This window comes from Mus pahari, chromosome 6, assembly GCF_900095145.1.
Source record: "Mus pahari chromosome 6, PAHARI_EIJ_v1.1, whole genome shotgun sequence".
Lineage (NCBI taxonomy): Eukaryota > Metazoa > Chordata > Mammalia > Rodentia > Muridae > Mus > Mus pahari.
In genome coordinates, this window is record NC_034595.1 from 100,179,755 (window position 1) to 100,202,194 (window position 22,440).

The 22,440-nt window shown below is 42.1% G+C and overlaps 1 protein-coding gene across 1 annotated transcript in view; it reads right to left on the reverse strand.

Annotated features, from left to right (window-relative positions):
- The window catches only part of Kif1b (kinesin family member 1B), a 127,695-nt gene that overhangs the window by 36,519 nt on the left and 68,736 nt on the right, over nt 1–22,440 (reverse strand). Inside the window, exons 23-27 of the mRNA XM_021201226.2 lie at nt 8,968–9,061; nt 7,670–7,818; nt 5,601–5,779; nt 4,663–4,800; nt 2,978–3,226 (exon numbers count right to left, since the gene is read on the reverse strand). Coding sequence (XP_021056885.1) covers nt 2,978–3,226; nt 4,663–4,800; nt 5,601–5,779; nt 7,670–7,818; nt 8,968–9,061 — 809 coding nt within the window. The remainder of the gene's footprint in view (nt 1–2,977; nt 3,227–4,662; nt 4,801–5,600; nt 5,780–7,669; nt 7,819–8,967; nt 9,062–22,440) is intronic.

Sequence of the window (22,440 nt, forward strand, 5' to 3'; positions counted from 1 at the left end):
ATGGAAATTAATTACACAGAGCACTTAGCATTTCTGCCATTCCTTAATTTTACCATGTTAAGTATAATTATTAGAAAGAATAAAACCACTGCTATGCCTATGTTTTGTAGGACCTTGACATGTTAGGCAGTGCTATCAGCCCAAGGATTACGAGTTTTTAAAAACACATATTCACAGGCATATCATCATACAAATAACGCTGGACTGCACACTAAAGGTGAGGATTCCTGCTACCCACAGCGAAGTCTTCCCATACACAGCAGCACTGAAGGCACTGCTGGACACTTCCAACTTTAGGGAAGAGTCTATGGCAAGGCAGAGGCACTGGCCTGTGATGCATGGACGCACTCACTAGACAGTTCTGTTATCAGAATACAGCCTTTAGCCCAAGGCTGTACCTAGCGTCTCCTGTGAAGCTGTTACACGAGAGCGTCATGACTAACTCTGTAGGGAACATCCTTAGACTTTGAGCCAGCAGACTGAAGGAGAACCAGGATGAGAGGAGGGAAGATGGAAAAACACATTAGCAGAAAATGATGTGAAGTTACATCAGTAAGAAAAACTAATTGTCAACATAAAGAAAGTCAGCATAATTATAGTGACACTTGAGGAAAAGAGGTCAGTTTAGGTTCTTGAGAAAGGTCACAGACCAACCATCTTCTGCCCCCTTTGGCCCAGAAGACTAATGTACATTTTACATTTCATCCCAAGTTATGATGCTGGTTCATAACATCCCAACATGCCATAAGAGAGTAGCTAAAGGGACAAGCTCTTTTACTCTTGATACAAAGATTCACCAGAGGCAGCTAAGGCCAAGAAGCAAACCTATAAATGGAATTCAAAGGAAACATGCAAATTTTTACAAGTGAATCATAGTTGTATGCCAATATGGAACACTGATATAGGGAATTAAAGAAATAGGAAAGTTACCCCTCTAGCACAGCCCATCGCCACTGCACAGCTGAATGATGCTGTCTTCTGGAGAAATATAGCTGAGGGCAAAAACGGAGAACCCTTCTTCCCTTTACCGACTGCTATTGCCTCACCTTCTCCCAGTGTCTTGTTTGGTGATAGGATTTGAACCCAGGAAATCACCACTGAATTCTCCCCAGCCACATCACCAAAACCTCAAGCTCCTTTTTGCAAGACAGTGTTAGTTCTAGAACCCAGAAATCTGAACAAATAGAAATGTCAACTCCTGAGGCCCTAGCTCCACAAAAGTCCATACATTCTTCAACCCAGTGAGTGGCCCCACCGGGGAGGATTCTTCCTTAGCGCTTTCATAAAGCTGACCCAAGATGCAAATGCTCCAAAGACGAAGTCTTTTTTTCTCACTATGTAGCTCTGGCTTTCCTGGAACTCACTATGTAGACCAGGTTTTTGAACAGGGATCTGCCTGCTTCTGTCATGCGCCACTCACTATGCCTGGTCCTAAGCAGGAGTATTAATGGCTACATTCGTTTTGCTAACATGGATAACAGAATATAAATGATGAAGGGAAAAAGGAGTTCTTAAGACCCTTTCTCCCCCAACTCATTTAAGTTGCTTGTCCTGAGTTAGCAACAGAGATGTCAGAACCCACCGTGTCAGGATTCTCTTGACCAGGCCACATAAAAGATGACATCGTCTACTCCTTATAGTGTAGTGCTGTAGAACACGGCAGACAGACATAAGAGCAAAGTGACTAAGCTAATGATCAAAACCTGGTTCTAACTGCCATCTTAGAATAAAATGGAAATACATTGAGGGACACAGAAATCCAGAAAATGAAGCACCATTTGTACATACTTTTCTTAATTTTAATATAAATAAATTGACTTCTCTAAATCTTAATACTAGCAACACCACAAGCAAACGATACATGTGATCCTATAATCTCAGCACATTTGCTCACGGAGGACTGCGCTGTAAACTGCAGACTGCCATATTAACTTAGGTACTCACTTCTATCTGAAAGCTTTTCTTGCCACTCTTCCATTATCTTCTATAGTGAGTCCCCCTAGGTGTCCGATACCATATGACAACTAGGTTTTAGTCCTGTGTCTCTGCTGTGTGAGGAGACTAACTGCACTCTTTTGTAACTGGTGCTGACCATTCAACAATGATAGATCCCTTATTTGTAAAAGGGTTCAGCATTTTGTGGTTCTTATGCATCGTTAATCTTAATCTTTTTGTTTTGTTTTTTGAGACAGGGCATCGTGTATCCCAAGCTAGCTGCAAATCAAGTATAACTGGAAGCCAAGAGCAACCCTGAACTCCTACTATTCCTGCCTCCACCCCAACCAAGTGCTAAGACTGAGGGTGTGCACCACCACATCCAGCTTATGGCAACGAGCATTCTATTATCAAATTTAAAATTACTTCAATCTGAAGAGGGGATGTGGATGATAGAAATACTGGGAGCCTCTGCATCTCTGACAGAGCGATATGCACAGCAATAGCCAGAGACAATGGCCTCAATGTAAAGCATCCTCGTGTACTGCCAACAAATACTGATGATGGTGATAACTTCCTGAGATTCCCAGAAACCAACCAATTATTTCTGACAGAAGCCCAAGATAGGCTCAGAACACAGCACGGTAGCCATTATTGCCAAAGGGGAGCTAGGCACTCCTATTCTTTTGTATGACCAAATCCACCGCATCCCTTTAGCTTCTGAAGTGCCACAAACTCTTCAGCTTGGCCTCGGGCTTGCTGTGCTCCCTTACGCTTCGATAAGCACAGTCTTTGAAAGCTGAAGCATCTGGACCACAGTAGCATTAGCTCAAACAACCACCTCCGAGTCTCAGTTAAATAACTGGGCGGTTTGGGTCAAGCCATCCATCCTCCAGGTGGTCCTCATAAGCTGCTGTACAGAGTACTAAGTATACTGTGCCTTGTGGATAAGGCCTAGGGTTTCTTTCTAGCCAAAATTGCACAGAGGCATTTAGAACAAGAGCTGGTCCCTTTTGGCCTTTCTCACAATGACCTCACCAACCTTCCTACTAAAATGAACCAAGGGGATCGGTCGTAAAATGGGTCATGCCCATCACTGAAGAGCTCTGATCCCTCTTCCGTCCCTGCGTCAGAGCCGGTGTCATCCACGAATGCCTCATCATCAAAGTCCTCCATGGCATCCTGCTGCTCGTCAGCCAGTTCAGTGATGTCGGAATCGGCCGTGGAAAAAGTGGGGGAGGGTGTGCGGTCGGCAAGGCGCTCATTCACACAGCCGTGGAAAATAGGGGAGCTAGACACCAGGTAAGACGCCGATTAACACAGGCAGGGAGAGAGGAATAGTTGGTTAACAGGATGCCCAGGTGCCAACAGGACAGAATGCACTGACAGAATCATCACGGTAAAAGCAAATCGGAAAGCAGAAGGGTAAAATGAACACAGGCTGCACGGCTCAGGCAGAAGGGACAGGGGCAGGCTGAAGAGATCTAGAGGAAAGATCCTCAGAATAAGGAAGGCCAAGAGCATCCATGAGTAGAGACCTCAGGGAAATATCACACAACAAAATGTTTATGTTCTCCAGTTCACACAGAGATGAGTACCCTGTCCTCCAGGAGCCACTCATGACAGAGATAATAAGGCCTTAAGTGTCTGAGTTCTCTGTCTGGATGCTGAAGCGGCACGTGCCTGAGTGAGCTGTGTCTGCACAGTCCACACCTGCAAACCCTAGTCCACTATCAGAGTGGAGTGGAAAAAGCTGACATTAGCAACACCATTTCTGGGTTTCCTACATACCAACACAGGGCATTTACAATAAAGAGTAACTCAAAAGTCTGAAACCAGGAAGCTCAAAGTTCACATTTCCTGGGGCTGGGGGAGGAGGTGAATGGTTAAAGGCACTGGGTGCTCATGTGGAAGGACCCAGATTTGGTTCCCAGTACCCACAGAGTAGCTCACAACCATCTGTAAGTCCAGTTGTGGGGGATTCAGTGCCCTCTTCTGGCCTTGGTGGGTATCAGGCATGCATATGGCACACAGACAACATGCAGACAGAACACCCTGCATTAACATTAAGCATTCACAATTAATTCCTTGCTTTTACATGTTAAACCTCTTAAGATCAGATTTCTGGAACTCCACAGAGGCATTTTGTTTTCACAGAATGCTGAAAGTGATGGATGCAGAGACCCAAAGAGGCCAACCCTGGGGTACAGTTAACCCTCCCGGGCAATGACTATAGAAAGACAATTCTTCTAAGAGAAATCACGGAGGACCTATCAGGATCTGAGTAACAACTTCAGTCTGGTAACACACACTGTGATGTCTACTTAAAGTGTACAGGACTCAGAAACATTTTCTTTTTCTTCTCAATCTTCCTTGATCAACTATGAAACATGTTGTGAGAAAGTTAAGAGTCCAGGATGGCTGTCAAATACGCTGGCTATGAAGTATGACATAAAAAATATGCAGACTGTGTGAAAAGGAAGTAAATACTTTAAACAACACAGTGGTTCTGATTAAGATTTAGAGAGGAGGTGGGTTTCTTGGTTTGTTTGTATTTTTCTTCTAGTGCTACTAGGAACTGACCCTGGAACATCAGGGGTGAGCTACACCCCAGCCTGAGAAGGAGCTTTTATGCACCCCTCCCCGCTGTATACTTTCTACTGACATTTAAAAAGTTAAAAGTACTTGTTATTCATTTTTTTAAAAAACAACAAAACTGTGACATACCTTCCCACAAGCTTGAACCAGTGGAACCGATCGTAGAATGGGTCGCTGCCAGTCATGGTCGTCTCGCTGTCATCTTGGGCACTGGAGGCCACCTCCCCTGCCCTGTCATACATCTCTCGCATCAGATCCAGTCTCTGTCTATTGAGCGAATATGGGGTACACTGAGTTAACACCAGGAGACTGCATTATAACTTTGTTTTGGAAACTATTTGCGAGGCAGGTATTTGAAGAGGTTGTTCCTATCACTTAATGCTACACAGAAGCATAGAAACCTAACCCTCAGAATCCAGAACGTGTGAGTGGGGAAAGGCCACCAAGAGTAAGCAGAGCTTAGAGTAAAACATGTGTGTGCACACGCATGAGAGCAAAGGGAGAGGGAGGGAGTCGGGGAGAGGGAGCGAGAACTAATCTGATTAAACCTACAGTCATGGAAGAATGTAGTTCAATGGTGTTTGACATTTCAAATATAACTATACAGTGAGAAAAACAATCACTTCCTTGTTTATTAAAAAGATTATCCTGAGGCGCAGGACAGAAGTTAGAGGGATAACGCCAGATCCAAGAGAGAAATAAAGAGAGAATTGGCTCATTTAAAATTTAAGAGGGCTTATGAAAGTAAATTTAAAAATCAACAAATATCAAAGTTGTCTGAGAAGTGAGCTTTGTTAACTTTAGGAAAAAGATGAATGGGTAATAATATTGTTGACTGGTCACAGCACTTGGAAACCACAGAGAAGACACTGAGGTCATCCTCAGAGAGAGCTGAGATGAGGGAACCCATTTAAGCAATTCATTTTTTTGTTATTGTTTTGTTTTTTGATACAGGGACTTTCTGTATCCATCTGCCTCTGCCTCCTGAGCACTGGGATTAAAGGCATGTACCACCAAGCCAATCTATTTTCTTTTAAAAAAATAATCTTTTATGAATATTTTCCTACTTGAGTTTATCCAAAGACCAATAATGTGTCGCCCCATTCTTCAGATCCTGGACCTCCACCGCCAGCACGGTCCGAGGGAAAGGTCTGTCCTCATGAGTCTTCTCCATCTCCGAGGGAAGTAGTTCAGGAGGCAAAGGGGAGTACAGTGTGTCAGTCAGCAGCACAAACTGGAACTGTACCTGCAACGAGAGGATGAGGATGGACGAGCGTGCACGGCATTCTCTTAGTAGGCAAGATTCAGAGACGAGGCGATGGCATGGTTGAGGGGAAAGAGGTCGATACAGAGCATATATTCAATAATAATAATAATAACAACAACAACAACAACAAACTTGTGACTAGCTGAAAAACTGGTCACCTACATTTTTTTTGTTTGTTTTTTTGTTTTTGTTTTTGTGTTTTTTGAGACAGGGTTTCTCTGTATAGCCCTGGCTGTCCTGGAACTCACTTTGTAGACCAGGCTGGCCTAGAACTCAGAAATCTGCCTGCCTCTGCCTCCCAAGTGCTGGGATTAAAGGCATGCGTCACCACTGCCTGGCGGCCACCTACATTTTAAACTCAGGGAATAATCTTAATTTTTTTTTTTTTTTTTTAAGATTTATTTATTGCCTGGCAGTGGCGGCACACGCCTTTAATCCCAGCACTTGGGAGGCAGAGGCAGGTGGATTTTTGAGTTCGAGGCCAGCCTGGTCTATAAAAAAAAAAAAAAAAGATTTATTATGTATACAATGTTCTGCTTGTATGTATGCCTATATGCCTATATACCAGAAGAGGGCACCAAATCTCATTACAGATGGTTGTGAGCCACCATGTGGTTGCTGGGAATTGAACTCAGGACCTCTGGAAGAGCATCCAATGAGCCATCTCCCCAGCCCACAATCTTAATTTTAAACTCAGGTATTTATATACTTTATTTTCCTGGAGTGGCGATGTGTGTGTGTGTTTTTGTTTTTGTTTTTTCCACAAACTAAAACCTCAGTGGAGAAATGACTCCTGTGGAACATAAACAGAGACCAAAAGGTGGACCCAGTCACTTGCTAATGAGAGGTCACACATGCAGCTTTTCAGTTGAGCACAGAGGACTACAACTCCCACTCCTCAAGCCTTTACCATGGAGTATACGTTGTGACGGCATCATGTCATTTACTTCTTGCTAAGTTACCTTATATTTTTACCAACAAATACTAATTAAATAACAGGTACAGAACTAAGAAAAGAAGATACAGTTCCTGACTTTAGTCCACTTAATGAAGAAAATGGTTAATAATTAAAAGTGTTTCTGAGATGGTGAGTGAAGACAACAGCTATCCCAGGGTAGAGATGCGAAATACACGCCCTAGGAGCAGTCAATGAATTTTCTAGGCAGGCGGGCTGAGTTTTCTCCTACCCTATACGGTCCCCAGCTGTGAAGCAGTGAGGCACACAGGTCAGAGATTTCCCAAGGCTGTTTGGAGCTGGAGGTTAGGCTCAGAGGGTGAGTGCTTCTTGGGAAACACGGGCCTTGTGTTCAGTCCCCAGCAGCAGGTCAAGCACGTGCAGCCCCGTTAGCAGTGCTTTGTACAGACCCATGCTCTGTCGTCACTCATCTCGCTCGGTGGCAGGTTCTGCTGTCAACCCAAGTGAGCTACTGAACTATTAGGTCAACTCAACTGCTCTGGAATAGGCTCTCGCTGTCTGAGTGCAGACATACTTGTTCCTACTCAGTACCTCTCAGGCCCTAAAAGAGGAGCAAATTGGTTGACAAGGGGCTTAGAGTTCTCAGAGGTTCGAGCTAAAGATGGAGAACTAAAATTAAACCAAAAATCTTTCCCCAGAAATTTAACAAGCATTTATCTACTAATAAGATTATCCAGCTCCCCTTTAAATGCTCACACTTATAAAATGAGCCAGAAAACAGCAGTTATAAAATATTTAATTATGACCTATGTTGTGCTGGCACATACATGAAATAAAGCTGATTCACGGCCTAGAACAGCTGAGTTCCCAAGGGAAAGGTTAATTTAAGGCCATTAATTTAAATGGACCCACTGTGCCTCCAGAACTGTGTTCATTCTTGTCACCCTCAATACCTTTTTCTTTAGTTCCACACTGATGGCATTGGCTTCCTTCAGGTACACGGCATTGCCCCAGAGTAGGTCCCTTAGTGAAGTAAACTGGTGAGACTTCCACTTCCGGAATGCCCACTGGGCCAACTCAAATTCATGCTGTGTCCAAGGAACTGAAAGGGCAGAGGAAGCATATGTAACAGTGACTTAGCAACCATGACGAGTGTTGTCTCTCCCCTAAAGTATATATACTGCAGAAAACCTAAAATCAAAAGAATACAGTTGTGGGTTGTTCGGTTTGTTTGAGACAGGTTGGCTTCAAATATGCTATGCAACCAAGACTAGCCTTGAACTCCTCATTCTCCTCAACTTTCCAAGTGTTGTTCTTTAAATAAATAAACAAATAAAACATTTTATTACAGTTCTTTATGTATTGGGGGAAAGGATGTGTATCATTACATGCATGTAGTGGCTCAAAATACAACTTGTAAGAGTCAGTTGTCTCTTTTGTTAATGTGGGTTCCATAGATCAAACTTGGGTCACATGTTTTGGCAACAAACAACCTTACTGAGCCATCTCACCAACCCTCTTTCCCTTCTTTTTCCTTCTTAATCTAATTCTAATGTGTAGGTATAATTTTCAAAGTCCCCAATCTTTACTACATTGTATACTTTCATAGTGTGACAATAACTAACAAAAACAACCCCAATTCAGCTAAGAAGTTCTGGAAAATAAAGACAGGCAAGCATGACTAAACAATGTAACAATAAATGATGCAGCCATGGTGGCCCATGCCTACAGTCCAGGACTTGGCACACTGTAGCAAGAAGAGTAACTTTAGTTCAAGGCCAGTCTACAACAGTGTCAGGCCAGACAGGGCTACATGACTACCTGGCAAGACTGTCACAATCAAACAAATCTGCCCACCACAGATTTGAGTGCACCAACACAATCCACAGCCTGAGCTGGAAATCTGTGATGGAAACTAGAAAGTTGAAAAAATGTGTATGCAGTGATTAAGCTCTGTATTAACATGAGACTGACCCGTGAAGTCCCAGTGTGCAGTCATGAGAGATGGTATATGTGAAGACAGTCCTTGTAAACCTTAGAAATTCTATACACTCTAATGATCCTCCTCCACCCTATAGAATACCCTAGAGTTGCAGCAATGGGCTCTTTTAAACCACTATCAGCAGGCTCAGTACAGTGTCAGTAAACAGCAGGGCAGATCCGAAGAACCCAGTTTTGCAATAGGTAAAAGGACTGGGTTGATAATGCTGATCCAGAAGACAAAAAGCAAGGTTCAGGCTTTAGCTCTCACCTTCCTCCTCCTCCTCTTCCTCTTCCGTTGTCTCTGCAGCCAGAGATCGAGTCTCAACCTGCCTCTGCAAGGCCTGCAATTTACTCTCATAGTCCTGGATGGAAAGAAAAGAGAGAACATGTAGAGAGAGGAGGAAGTAGGAAGCGGGAAATGGAAGGAACTCTGGGGGAAGTACACACAGCAAAGGGCCAACACAGGGAAACGGGGAGGGCAGGATCTTACACATGAGGGATTCCGGAGAAAGAAAATGCCAGGGAAGATTAAAGTCACCAGAACTTCCTAAGGCTTCCATCTTCCTTTTTTTTTTTTTTTTTTTTTTTTTTTCTTTATTTACATCTCTGTATAGCTCTGGCTGTTCTGAAATTAACCACAACAAAGTTCAAGCCTGGCTACAGAAGTCATTTAATTTTGACATGGTTTTACTCTACTGCATTTTTTTTTTTTTTTAAANCGAGACAGGGTTTCTCTGTGTATCCCTGGCTGTCCTGGAACTCACTTTGCAGACCAGGCTGGCCTCGAACTCAGAAATCTGCCTGCCTCTGCCTCCCAGGTACTGGGATTAAAGGCGTGCACCACCACACCCGGCTGGCCTCCATCTTCTAACCATTCAAAAGGGAAGATAATTAAGACATAGATGTTGAAGTTCCTTATGGCAGAAAAATTAAAAGCTCACAGCACCACTGATCTGAAATGGTTGTTATTTAAGAGAAATTTTATATTAAATATACTAGTATGTGAATTAAAATAAGTATAATAAAATCAAAATTTTTTTGAGACAGGGTTCCTCTGTGTAGCTCTGGCTGTCATTGAACTCTCTCTGTAGAGCAGGCTGACCTTGAACTCAAAGATTCCCCAAGTGCTGGGATTAAAGATGTATGCCACCACCACTGGGCATACAAATCAGATTCTATTTCTCCACTTGATCTTTTTAAAGGAGTTATTATAATTTTTTAAAGTATGTGTCTATGTGTAAGACTATGCATGTGTGAATGCAGAAGCCTGAAGAGGCCAGAACAGGGTGTTGGATCCCACAGAGCCAGAGATATTAATTGTAAGTTGTAAGCAGCCACCTGATGTGGGTGCTGAGAACTGAGCTCGAGTGCTATCCAAGAACAAAATACACTCTTAACTGCTGAGCCAGGCTCCATGTGCTCTCTCTCCAGCCCTGCTGCATCTATTTCCTATATAAGAAGCATTACCTGAAAGGGGCAATGTTTACTGCATGATGGGGAAAATACTCTTGTTTCTTTTAAAGTTTAGGATTTTATTATTATTATTATCATTATTATTATTATTAAATTGGGAGAGATGAGTATTGGTTCTAATAATAGCCCAACAATTCCAGAAAAACAAGTATTCCCTAACAATAACCTTTTCATCTTTAAGTTTTTAGTATATAGTCAGGTGGTGGTGGTGCACGCCTTTAATCCCAGCACTCGGGAGGCAGAGGCAGGCAGATTTCTGAGTTTGAGGCCAGCCTGGTCTACAGAGTGAGTTCCAGGACAGCCAAATCTATACCGAGAAACCCTGTCTTGAAAAACCAGAAAAAATTTTTTTAGTATATGATCTTCCTAGCCAGAGAACAACCAACAGACAAACCTTCTAAGGACACGTAAAAGTCCGTTTAAATAAAATTATGTTAATAAATGGTGCTCATCGTGTGTATACATACACATACCTTTTTCTTTGTGTGCATGCAGGTGTGCACATACACGTAAAAGCTGGAGGTCGTTGTTGGTGTCTTTATTGCTTTCTCCATTTTTAAATTTTAAAATGCTAGATTTATTCATCTGTTTGTTTATTATAGTGACTGCTGGGGGCACATGTGTGTGGCAGTGAGGCAGAAGCCAAATGACAAGTTTTAGAATCGGTCCTCTCCTTCAATCATGTGGGTCCCTGAGATGGAACTCAGTCAGCAGGCTTGGCAGCAGGTGAATTCAACTGCTGATCCATTTTGCCAGCCCATTAATAAAAAGACTTCTAACAAGTCATAACCACTTCGATGTATAAATGTGGACTGAGTCTCATTAGATTAGAACACACATTCTGTTAAAATCCGTATCTTTGAGAAAAATAAGAAGAGACTTTATAAACGGCTGTATATTACACGGTGTAGAACTAGCATAATCCATTAATAAAAAACTTTGATTTTAGGAGATATATACATAGAAACATTTCGGAGTCAACTATCTATCCTGGTGTCTCCAAATTCCAAAGTAATCAGAAAAAGTAAATAAAGTAACCAGGAGGCTGGTGAGAGAGTTCAGGGGTGAAGAGCACTTGCTCTCCTCCAGAGGACCTGGGCTCAGTTCCCAGCAACCACATGAGATGGCTCACAACCACTTGAAATTACAGAACCAGGAGATTCAGTGCCTTCTGGACTTGGCAGGCACTGCAGGGGACATAACTCATAAAGACACATCACAAACACATGAGCTAAAACATGAATAAATCTTTAAAAAATGCATTGTACCACTTTCTTTTTTCTCCAGTTTCTCCATAGTCTTGAAATGTGAGCTGGGTAGTCCTTCAGTATTTTCCCCTTAAAACCTGTTTACAATATGGAATTCTTCCACCAAAAAGAGAAATCCCTGCTGCTTCATCTAAAAATCTCCATGTTCAAAAATCTTTTTGGGGGGCTGAAGAGATGGCTCAGTGGTTAAAAACACTGACTGCTCTTCCAGAGGTCCTGAGTTCAATTCCCAGCAGGCCAGAAGATTGGCACTGGCTAGATCACATGCGATTGTGAGCTGTCTCACACAGGTGCTAGAAATCCAACTTCAGTTCTCTGTAATAGTAGCAGTCTAAGCCATCTCTCCAACCTCTAGTCATATACACTCTGTATTCCTACTAACAACCTGATACTGCAGATAGAGAGCTTAGTAAGGAAAAGATCACATCGGTAAGGGCAGAGCGATGATAACCATGGCACAAACGACATCTTGGTAGAGAGAAGCACTTGGAAGAATGTAAAGCAAGGCAGAAGACAGATGAGGGATTACCAGGGAGAAAAGGAGTGAGAGATACTAACGTGAAACTGACAGCAGCCAAGAGATAGCTGAGGCCTTCTGGTTCCTTAAAGCACCTGTTAGGACTTTACAGCACCCTGCATTTTTTTCCTCTTGGCCTGTCACACAGTACTGATAAACACCAGTGTGGTTATCTGCCCAGCCGCAGCTTCTCCATAATTTTGAATTTCTCGAGTACAGGGATCATACTGTCACTTACTACCCAAGCATCTGTCACATTTCTCTCTTCCAGACAGAAACAAACTCAACAATGGCTGTCTTTTAAATCAGGAACTAGCACACTATGGTCTTGGACTAGATCCAGATAGTAGGTGTCCGGATCTCACTTCATGGGTAGCAAGGCTTGAAGCATTACTAAGGACCAGGAGTATGTTTTAGTGGTAGGATGCTTGCATAGCACACAAAACTCCATCCGGTTCCATCCCCAAAACTAATCTTTTTTTTTTTTTTTTTTTTTGGTTTTTTGAGACAGGGTTTCTCTGTATAGCCCTGGCTGTCCTGGAACTCACTTTGTAGATCAGGCTGGCCTCAAACTCAGAAATCCGCNTGCCTCTGCCTCCCGAGTGCTGGGACTAAAGGCATGCGCCACCACGCCCGGCCCCAAAACTAATTTTAAAACTTGATTACTATCTGGCTTTTCAGAAAAATGCTTTTCAACCCCAGTTCTACCTCAACAGTTGTGCCCAAGAGTCAGACAGCACCTAGGTACTTTGGATGCAAATGATCAAGTCTCATGCCTGACCTAGTCAGTCATTTATTCTCGGATGGATCCAGCAATCTGTTGTCACAAGATTTCTAGTATTCTGTGACACATTACACCCAAGAGTGACTGCTCTGTGTCCTATAAGCTTACATATTCATGGAAGAACCAAGCAAGTGCATAGACCAGATGACCAGAGGTTGTAATTCTTAAGATAGTGTGATTTTAATGAGTCTTGTCTAGAGTGCACAAAGCCCTAGATTCAATCCCTAGCACCGTGTAGACCAGGTGTGGTGGTACATACCTGTCATGCTAGCACCGGGGAGGTGGAGGCAGAAGGAACACAAGTTCAAAGCCATCTTCAGATACAGAGAAAGTTCAAAGTAAGAATGGGATACCCCAGACACTATCTCAACAAATTTCTTTATTTTGAGACATGGTCTCACTCTGGCTGTTCCTGGAACTCACTATGTAGATCGAGCTGGCCTTGAACTTATAGAGATATACCTGCCTCTACCTCCGAAGTATTGGGATTAGAGGCATGTGCCACCGTGGGCTGGGGTAGGATAGGAAGAATGGCACAGGAGCAGAGACTCTGAAGAGATCAACAGAACAGGAAACAAGCTTCAGTCCTGAGGAAGTGTAACCAAGGCACAGAAGGCAAGAGTTAGCTGCTCTGTGATAGTATTAAGACATGAAAGCAGAGGTGGACAGATAGCCACGATATGTAAAGCTTTGTTAACAAAGCTACAATTCAGTGAGGCTGCTGACAGGATGAGATTTTATAAAGACGGCTGTGGTTACTGCACAGACAGTAACCGGAACAAGTCACAAACACATGCAAAGGCCTAAGCAAGCATGGCTGCCAGGTGAGAGCTGACAGCACACCTTGGTACCGCTAAAATGACAGTTTGGCAAAATCAGAAGTCACCATCCCTAGTGTTCTGGATAGGCAGCTTTTAACAAGACTCGGCTTGTAATGACAAGACGTAATTAGCAAGCAATCACAGGAATGGAGATGTCCCCCCCCCCATGTCCCAGGTGACACCTCACTTCTGGTCAACATTAGAATGTGTTCCTCATCACCAGGGAGACAATCTCAGAGTGATGTCTGCTCCCCAAGGGTCCAACAATTGTTTTAAGCAACAGTTTAATTTTTTTTGATTTTATGTGTACTTAAGTTTTGCCTGTATGCATGTACATGTAGTGTGTGTCTGTTGGACTGTTGGATCCCCGAAACTAGGACTGGGGTTACGGGTAGTTGTGATTGGTCATGTGGGTGTGGGATTTGAATCCAGTTACTCTGTAAGAACAAGTGCTCTTAACCACTGAACACTCTTGCCAGCCCCCACCCCCACCCCTTGAAACTGCAGGCTCTCATGTAGCCAAGGCTGGCCCATGAGATCTCCCTGTCGGTTTCCTCAGTGTTGCGATGACAGGAGTAAGCCATCATGTCCAGACATGGGCATTATTTCTAAGATCAAAATAGTTCCCATCTCCCTCTTGGCACTGCTTGGAGAAACACTCTTTCTCACCTGGATCAAGTGGCAGCTTTCCAACTGGTCCACACGGCTCTGCATTTGCTGCCTACAATCTACTCTCTATATTGTAACCACAGGGAGCTTTCTACAAGGTGGATCTAATAAAGGAATCTCCCTGTAGACACTGGGTTGTAGTTTCTCACACTAGTCTGGTCTTGTTACCTCACAGACATGGCTTTCTGACCATCCCAAGTAATTAACATTTCCCCCATCCTGAATTGTCTTCCTCCCTGATCCTTCCTTCCTTTGCTCTTTCGCTTTGGGAAATTCTCAGTTGTACTGTGGGACTTGCTCTTAGCTCAGGGCTTCGTTCCTCCACAAACTTCTCCCACAATCCTCTCTGGATATGGCTCTGCCCATAATGCCATCACTGTAGGCATCTATCACACCACACTGGAACTACCTCTTTGTCCAAGAACACTAGGGATCTTAGAAACCTAGTTTCTCCCAGAGCGGAGAACTACAAAGTACCTGGAGGGGAAGGATGTGAAATGCGGTACAGAATGCCTCTCTCAGAAAGCATAGTATATTAAAAATTCATGCATATGAGGTGCATGTGTTGAATTCTCATTTGCAATGCACAATTTTCCAACTTGAAAAAATATGCTAGATCTAAATTTTTTAAAGTAATTTATTTTTACTTTATTTTATGTGCATATGATGTCTGTATGTCTGTCCATGTGAGGGAGTCGGAACCACAGGAATCTGAATTACAGATAGTTGTGAGCTGCCATGTGGGAGCTGGAAATTAAACCTAGGTCCTCTGGAAGAGCAGTCAGTGCTTTTAACAGTTGAGCCATCTTAGCTAAGTCCAAAATTTTAATAAGACCACGAGTCATTAAAAAATAAAAATAAAAATTCTTTTTTGTCCTGTTTCATCTTTAGCAGACTAACAATAATCTGAGTGGAGAAAATCTGAGGCTAAAGTAGAGAGAAAAGGTATGCCAGTTAAAATAATTTCAAATTATGACTATGTAATGAAAAATTGAAAAGCTTAGTGTAAAATGAAATATTATTTTTACTCATATTTTAAGAGATTGTTATTTAAGAGAAACAGCATAAAGTATAACTTAATGCATTTTCTTTTCTTTTTTAAACATTTCTATTTATTATTATATCTAAGTACACTTCAGACACACCAGAAGAGGGCGTCAGATCTTATTACAGATGGTTGTAAGCCACCATGTGGTTTCTGGGATTTGAACTCAGGACCTTTGGAAGAACAGTCAGTGCTCTCACCCTGCTGAGCCATCTCACCAGCCCTTAATGCATTTTCTTATCATTTTGTGCCTCTAGAGACAAAGCTCAGGTCCTTGTGTGGTAGGTTAAGTGCTACTATCCCACTTAGCTACAGCCTGGGGCCCCGAATTTCATAAAATAGAAAAGGACATTAAACGTAAAAGCTTGAAAATCCATACAAAAATACAAAGAAAAGGATATTTGGCACACAACTCTCTTCAGATGAAAGAGCAGGAAGAGACTGAGAAATCAGAATCCCCCTGTTTCACTCACCCCTCCTCCCCAGTGATAAACCACACTTAAAGATCATGCCAGGGCTTATTTCAGGAAGACTTTATTTCTTTAATATTACAAACTAACTCTCCCTCTCTGAGAAGGCAGTCTTACACTCAGACAATCTTCAAGCATGGTTTTAAGAAATTGAGAGAAAAATCAGAGTTCACTAACAAGAAGATTCACAACTTCTTTTTACAGTAATGATAGGAAAAACGATACATTTCATAACCTGAAGTGGGCCACACTCAGTCTACCTAGAGCAGAGTGAAAAATGACATCAATCAGACAGGTATGAAAGTCGTTTGTAACGAATCTGTCTCTAACAGTACAGAACACAAGCTTGCTTTATACTGAACCTAAAATGTCTTCATCACACTGCAGTAGGCCGCAGGAAGCTTCCTCTGCTCGCAGGCTTCTGTGTAAATCATTAAGGCAAGTCAACAAAGGACCAGGAAGGCACCCGCTACAGCAGTGACCACGGGAAGCCAACAACTGCCTAGAATCTGATAGCATTTAAAAAGTCAGGTGTCTAAAATACAAAAGGTCAGTTCAAGTCACTTCAATGTACTAAACAACTCCTATTTGTTCTATCACCTATGAAAGGAGAAACAATTTGCTCTACTAGAAGGGTCAGAAGCAAGAGTAAAGGAAAAGCCCTTTGGTTTACATTTATTAACCAGATTTTGTAACTGTCCATAGAACTACAGTCTGGTCTGGAAAACCTTATCCAATAAAGTAGGGTTTTACTACAGCCCTGGTAATGCCAGTTCCCACGCATGAACACTTCTCTCCATCTTACAATGATAACACCTAGGAATATTTTCACAATAAAATAATGCTTTAATGAAGACAAGTTTTCTTTGGTCTTGTTTAAGCTGAGGGGGAGATACCACTATAATAAAACAAAACCAAAAAACAAACAAACAAAACGACAAGCTGAGCCTGCTGACACACACCTCTAACTCTAGCAACTGTGGAAGCTGATGCAAAAGGATTCCAAGTTAGAGGCCAGTGTGGGCAAATCGAGGAGACTGTCTTAATAAAGGAATAAGACCCCACAAACACAGGATGGTGCTTTATACTTGTTCAGTGAGTCTAACAAGCTATTTTGTACACACAGTTTTCTAAGGTAAGTGCTCTCAAATGCAAGAAAGGACACTGCTGGCGGTGAATTATTTTCTTTTCTGGTTGCCTAGAAAATCAAGGGTTTCTTTAGATGTCTGGTATTTCAGTGATACAAGGGCACTTGGATTAGCAGAAGAACAAAGGTAATTCTTTGGACTATACCTGGGGGCAAAGTGCCACCCACATGTGTACAGGAAAACAGTACAAAACGTCTCACTATAACGTTGGCAGCGAGGAGTGAGCTTACTCCTAGTGTTTAGTAGGAAAGAGAAGCATTTGTCTGTAACAAAGTGAGACTATATGGACCTGAAATATCTTCTTTCAAGTTAGAATCTAAGTATTTAACACTTTAAGTTTCAAAAAAATGAATTTTTGACAAAAACCTAGAGAGTATAATTATGTGTGAAGAAGAAAGATTTACACAGACGCACTGAAGTGACTGACTTGAGCCTACCAAGAATACATTCAGACCAAATGGCACAGAGATTGTCGTCTCAATGAAGTCAACACACAGCAGGCATCACTCGCCCAAGTTGAATCTGCCACATAAACTGTCAACTGAAGACTAGAACTGTTCTAGCTAGGAAAGGACACGGATCTTCCCCCAAATTTTTTTAAGGAAAAAAAAAAAATGTTGGAAGCAATTTTCTATGCGTTAAGACAGCATTTTCTTAAAAGAGAGAGGAAAAAAAGCCCACTACAATTAAAATTAATGTGTCTAATAAAACAGTATCCACACACAAAGCAGGAAAAAAAAAGCACATAATCACAGTCTTGAAGGCCTCCTTGAGTGCTATGCTATCTTGGCTGCAAGTTTTCACAGCACTGGAACACAGATGTTTGGTGCATGACTCGGTGTGACCGAGGAATCTTCAGCACTGTCGATTCTGGTCATCTCTAGCTTTCCATGCCGACTCTTAAAAAAGCTTCTGAAAAGTACAAGGGATGAGGAAGTATACAGAAAGCCATTCTGTTCTTCCATGAAAACCCACCCTGTTGTTCTATTTTTTTTCTTTTTCCTTTTTTCCTCTTCTTTCTTTTTTGTTCAAAGAGGCTTTTCCATCGAGGCAAACCGCAGGCACAGCACGGTGAAGTGAGTGAGGTATTGACAGAGGAGTGACTGTTTGTAGGACTTAGCGATCCTTGCTAGAAGATCTGTGTGTATTACAACTGTTGACCAAGGAACAGTTTACTATATACATGGCTCCAGACTCAACCAAAGTTCGGTTTTATTATCTCGTCAGCTTTTAGAAAAAGGCAGTGAAGATGTGTCTATCAGTTGCATTCTTGCCATGCCCCATCTCTTCCTTCTTGCACTGAATAATCTTAGAAACTTACACACATTAGTCAGAGCACATGCTGTTGATATTTCTATTGGCATAATTTTAGCAAATATATGAAATAGTAAACTTCAAAATACACACCAAATAGAAACTGAGAAAGTGTCAATGTAAAGATTTTAGAGATATGACAAATTTTGTATATGTTCTGATACAGTAAAAATTACTGACTCGGTTCCTTAAAAACGTAGACTAAGATATTAATGACATGTAAGATGCAAGGTTGTGCAGAAAAAAACATGTCTGAAGACCTTGGATTTATGCTTGTAAAACTGTCAACAATATTTAATGAAAAGAGCAGACACCAAGGCGAAGTCTAAAGCTGTATCCACATCATTGCATCTTGTTTTCAGCCAATTTCTAAGGTGTTTGGGGAATAAGAGGCATTTCTTCTATATATCAAATTCTTCTTTTGAGCATTTCCACAAAACAAGAGGCAGGGCTTTTGGGATATCAAAGCACTATTTAAAAAAAAAATCTTACACCAAAACAAGAGAAGCCAGTGTAAGTACATTAATAATCTAGGCACCACAGAGGAAAGTATCAGAAAAATACAGGGCTTTGATGTTTTACACCCAATTCTAGCACCTGCCCACTGATAATGCACAATCAAAAGGGAGGCATGGAAATATTTACCAGTGTTTTACATTTTAACAAAGACCAGTTAGTATTTGTAGGAACACAACATTAAAATCATAATGCATATAGTAGGCACCAACTCAATCCATGAGCTAACATTAACACTGCCTGGTTCCTTTGCTACAACTTCAAGTTTGTCCAGTAATCTACCTATACTGTGGTTTCTCGACCCGCTTTGAGATTGGGTGCTGAGAATTGTCTCCTCATCCTCGGAGGTGTCACAAACTGGTTACAGTGGCTGGGTTTGTCAGTCTGCTTTTGACAGCAACTGGCTGTACTACCCTCTACCTGACCTCCAGTGTTATAGTTACAGTAAGGCTGACGGTGCTGGTGAATGTGACGCTTGGCCTGGAAAGTTTGCAGATCAGCGGTGGGGTGACCACTGTGGGAGTTTAGTGACTCTGAGGAGGCAGTGGCCTGGCAGCGTGCGTTTTCCGGTTGGCCATTATTGAGAGAATTGCTTCTCCAACGTAGCTGAGGGGGTGGCTGTTGGTGGATGACGTGCTGTTTGCTAACTCGGATATGATCCTGGCTTCTTGTGCCCTGGGAGCCCCACGCTGACTGGGCATCTTTAGAAGCTGCTCTGCCTACTTTTTCTTGGCTTTCTTCTTTACTTCCTTTTCTTCCTTCTTCATCTTTTGGAATTCTTAGCTCAATAACCTCATCTTCTGTTATAATAATATGTGTCCCAGGACTCCAAGAGTTTCTGTGTTTAGGATTGCTCTTAAAGGGAAAGCGGGGCTTGCGGTTCTCAGGAGGGATGAACCTGTGGGGTACATTCTGCCGACGGAGCTGCTTTGTTATCTCTTGTTGTTGCAGGTTCTTAAACCGAATTTGTTCTTGCCTCATCCAACGTAGACGTCCACGTCTAAAAGCTGGATCCCCGTTCATCAGCTGGGAAACACGTTCTTCTTTGCCAAGTTCTCCACTCTCTCCTTTACTGACACCGTTATCAGAGCCGCTGTTAGCACTAGCAACTAGGGGCTCTTTTGTCTTGTGGGTTCCTGGGCTCTTCTGTTCCTGTGATCCAATCAATGGCAAGACTTTCTCCATTTTGAGCATTTTATTTCTTAAGACTTTGATCTCTTCATCTTTCATATTATTTTGCTTTTTGACTTCTTGCAAAATATCTTCCAGCTTGTCTATGTGAACCTTGAGGTCATCTACATCAGTTCCACCTTTCCCAGTGACCATCATATCTTCAATCTTCTCATCCCCTACCCCAACAGTATCCCAGACATCCCTGGCCACAGCCCTCCAAGAGTCCCGCTCATTAGGATCTTTCTTCCCATACATGGCACAAAGCTCTTTCATCTTAACAATGGCCAAGGCTTCGATCTCCTGCCGACTGTGTCTAAAATCATTGAGGGCAACCTCATAGCAAATCTCTTTAACAGCCTGGATCTTAAGATCTGAGATGGTGACCCACTTGGAATCTTTACTCAGGCGCCTTCTTTGCGGGATCTGATACATTTTAATTGGCTCTCGTTTCTTCCCGCTGCTGGGAAGGCCACACTTTTTAACAATGGTTTGTAACTTGCTGGGAGGTAGTTTTTCTCTCAGAGAAGTAATCAGTTTCCAGCTCTCTTCACAGGATCGCTTGTCAGAATCGTCCCCGCTATCAGAATCCGCGTCCTTTGGAAAAACAAAATAAAAAAATGGCCCCCAAATAACCAAAATTAAAATGTAAAAAGGAAAATCAAATTGATGAAAAAGCAAGCAAAACGCTTTAAACAAATTTAAAACAAAACAAAAATCTAAAAACAAATTTAAAAAAACCCAAAAAACAAAACAAAATCTAGATGAGGAAATCTATTAAGACCTATGTATATGTGGATTACTATTAATACAAAGATTTATTTTTATTCCTAATCCAAATTCCCACTTTCTGGGATAAATGAAACACATTCTTGGAGGGCTGAACAGCCTCTTACTCAGGTCATAAGAACTTAGTGTGAGGCCACCCCGCCCCAAGTCCCACACACGCCACTGGCCCTCGAAGCCCCTCCTCATTTGCCTTGGTTATTGCTGTTGCTATGTCCAGAGTCTCCTTCCCCAAGAGTGAGCACGGATGCATACAAAGACGTGACGAGCAGGCAGATTAACAAGAGGTTAGTAAGGCTACAGATGCCAAGTTCTGTTTAGCTTTACTAAAATGAGCAACCCTAGGAGCAAAGTTAGATAGGAAGTAGAGAAAGAAGCAAACAGATGATGTTAAAGTGTAAGAACTCTTCTTTGCAGACCATGTAAGGTTCTAATCAGGCAGATTCGCTTTCCTATTGGATGGGATTCGAAACTAGTCTCTCTAGAAGCAGATGCTGCATTTGCCATTTATATTGAGGTTTGCTTCTCTGAGTACAAGAAATTAAAAAAAAAAAAAGATTACAGCTTATTTTTTACTTTTTTAAAAACACAATGAAGCCAATAATATCACCCTCTAAAATTTTAAGAAGTTACTGGAACAAAAATTAAGCTGGGCACACAGCCTTTCATTAAATATAATTAAAAGTTTCTACATTTTAAACCTGCATTCATGGGAGAGGGTGCTTGGGCCTTGTACACGCTAGGCAAGCACTCGGCAACTCTAGTTTAATAGCGTACTTCAGAAGCTGGGCGTGGGGCTTACACCACAGCCTCAGCACAGGTGAGCCTGAGACCGGAGGATTACCACAAGTTTCAGAACAATCTGGGCTTAGTATGAGATTGTCCCCAAACAACAACAATAACAACAACAACAACAACAATCAACCAAAGCAATGTCTACAGAGGAAACAATGGTGTTTTCTATCTAGAAACCTCAGGTGGTTTCCAGCTCCCTGAGGACTACTACTCTTAAGTGGCACTGCTGCCAAGAAGAACAAAGAATCAAGTGTACATAAAACGGAACCGCTCAGGCTACCTTTCAGTTGTCTGGGCATTGCTTCTTTTCAAAAACCCAGAGTGTGTGTGTGTGTGGGGGGAATCAAAGCTAGGCTGAAAATGTTATGGCTTCACAACAGTTTCCGGTTCTTCTCCTTTTCCTTTTCTTTCTTTTTCTTTCTTTTTCTTTCTTTTTCTTTCTTTTTCTTTCTTTCTTTTCTTTCTTTCTTTCTTTCTTTCTTTCTTTCTTTCTTTCTTTCTTTCTTTCTTTCTTTCTTTCCTTTTTTTAAGATTTTTACTTATTGCCCTCCCCAGCCCCCTCTGTGTGTGTCTACGTGTCTGTGCTTTGCTTACATGTTCCTATGTGCACCGTGTGCATGCCTACTGCCTGCACTGGATCCCCTGGGACTGGAGTTACAGACATTTTTGAGCTTTCATATGGGTACTTGAAATTGAAACTCTGTCTTTTGGAAGAGCAACCAGCGCTCTTAACTATCAGTCCATCTTTCCAGCCCCAAACCAGCTGTTCTTTTTATTTTTATAGTTTTTTTTTTTTTTAACTTTAATTTTATGGGTTTGGGTATTTTGCCTGCATATATGTCAGTGTACCATATGCATGCCCAGTGCCCAAGGAGGTCAAAAGAGGATGTTGGATCCCTCTAGAGTGACAGATGACTGAGATGAAATAACCCTCTGGAAGAGCAGCCAGTACTCTTAGCAGCTAC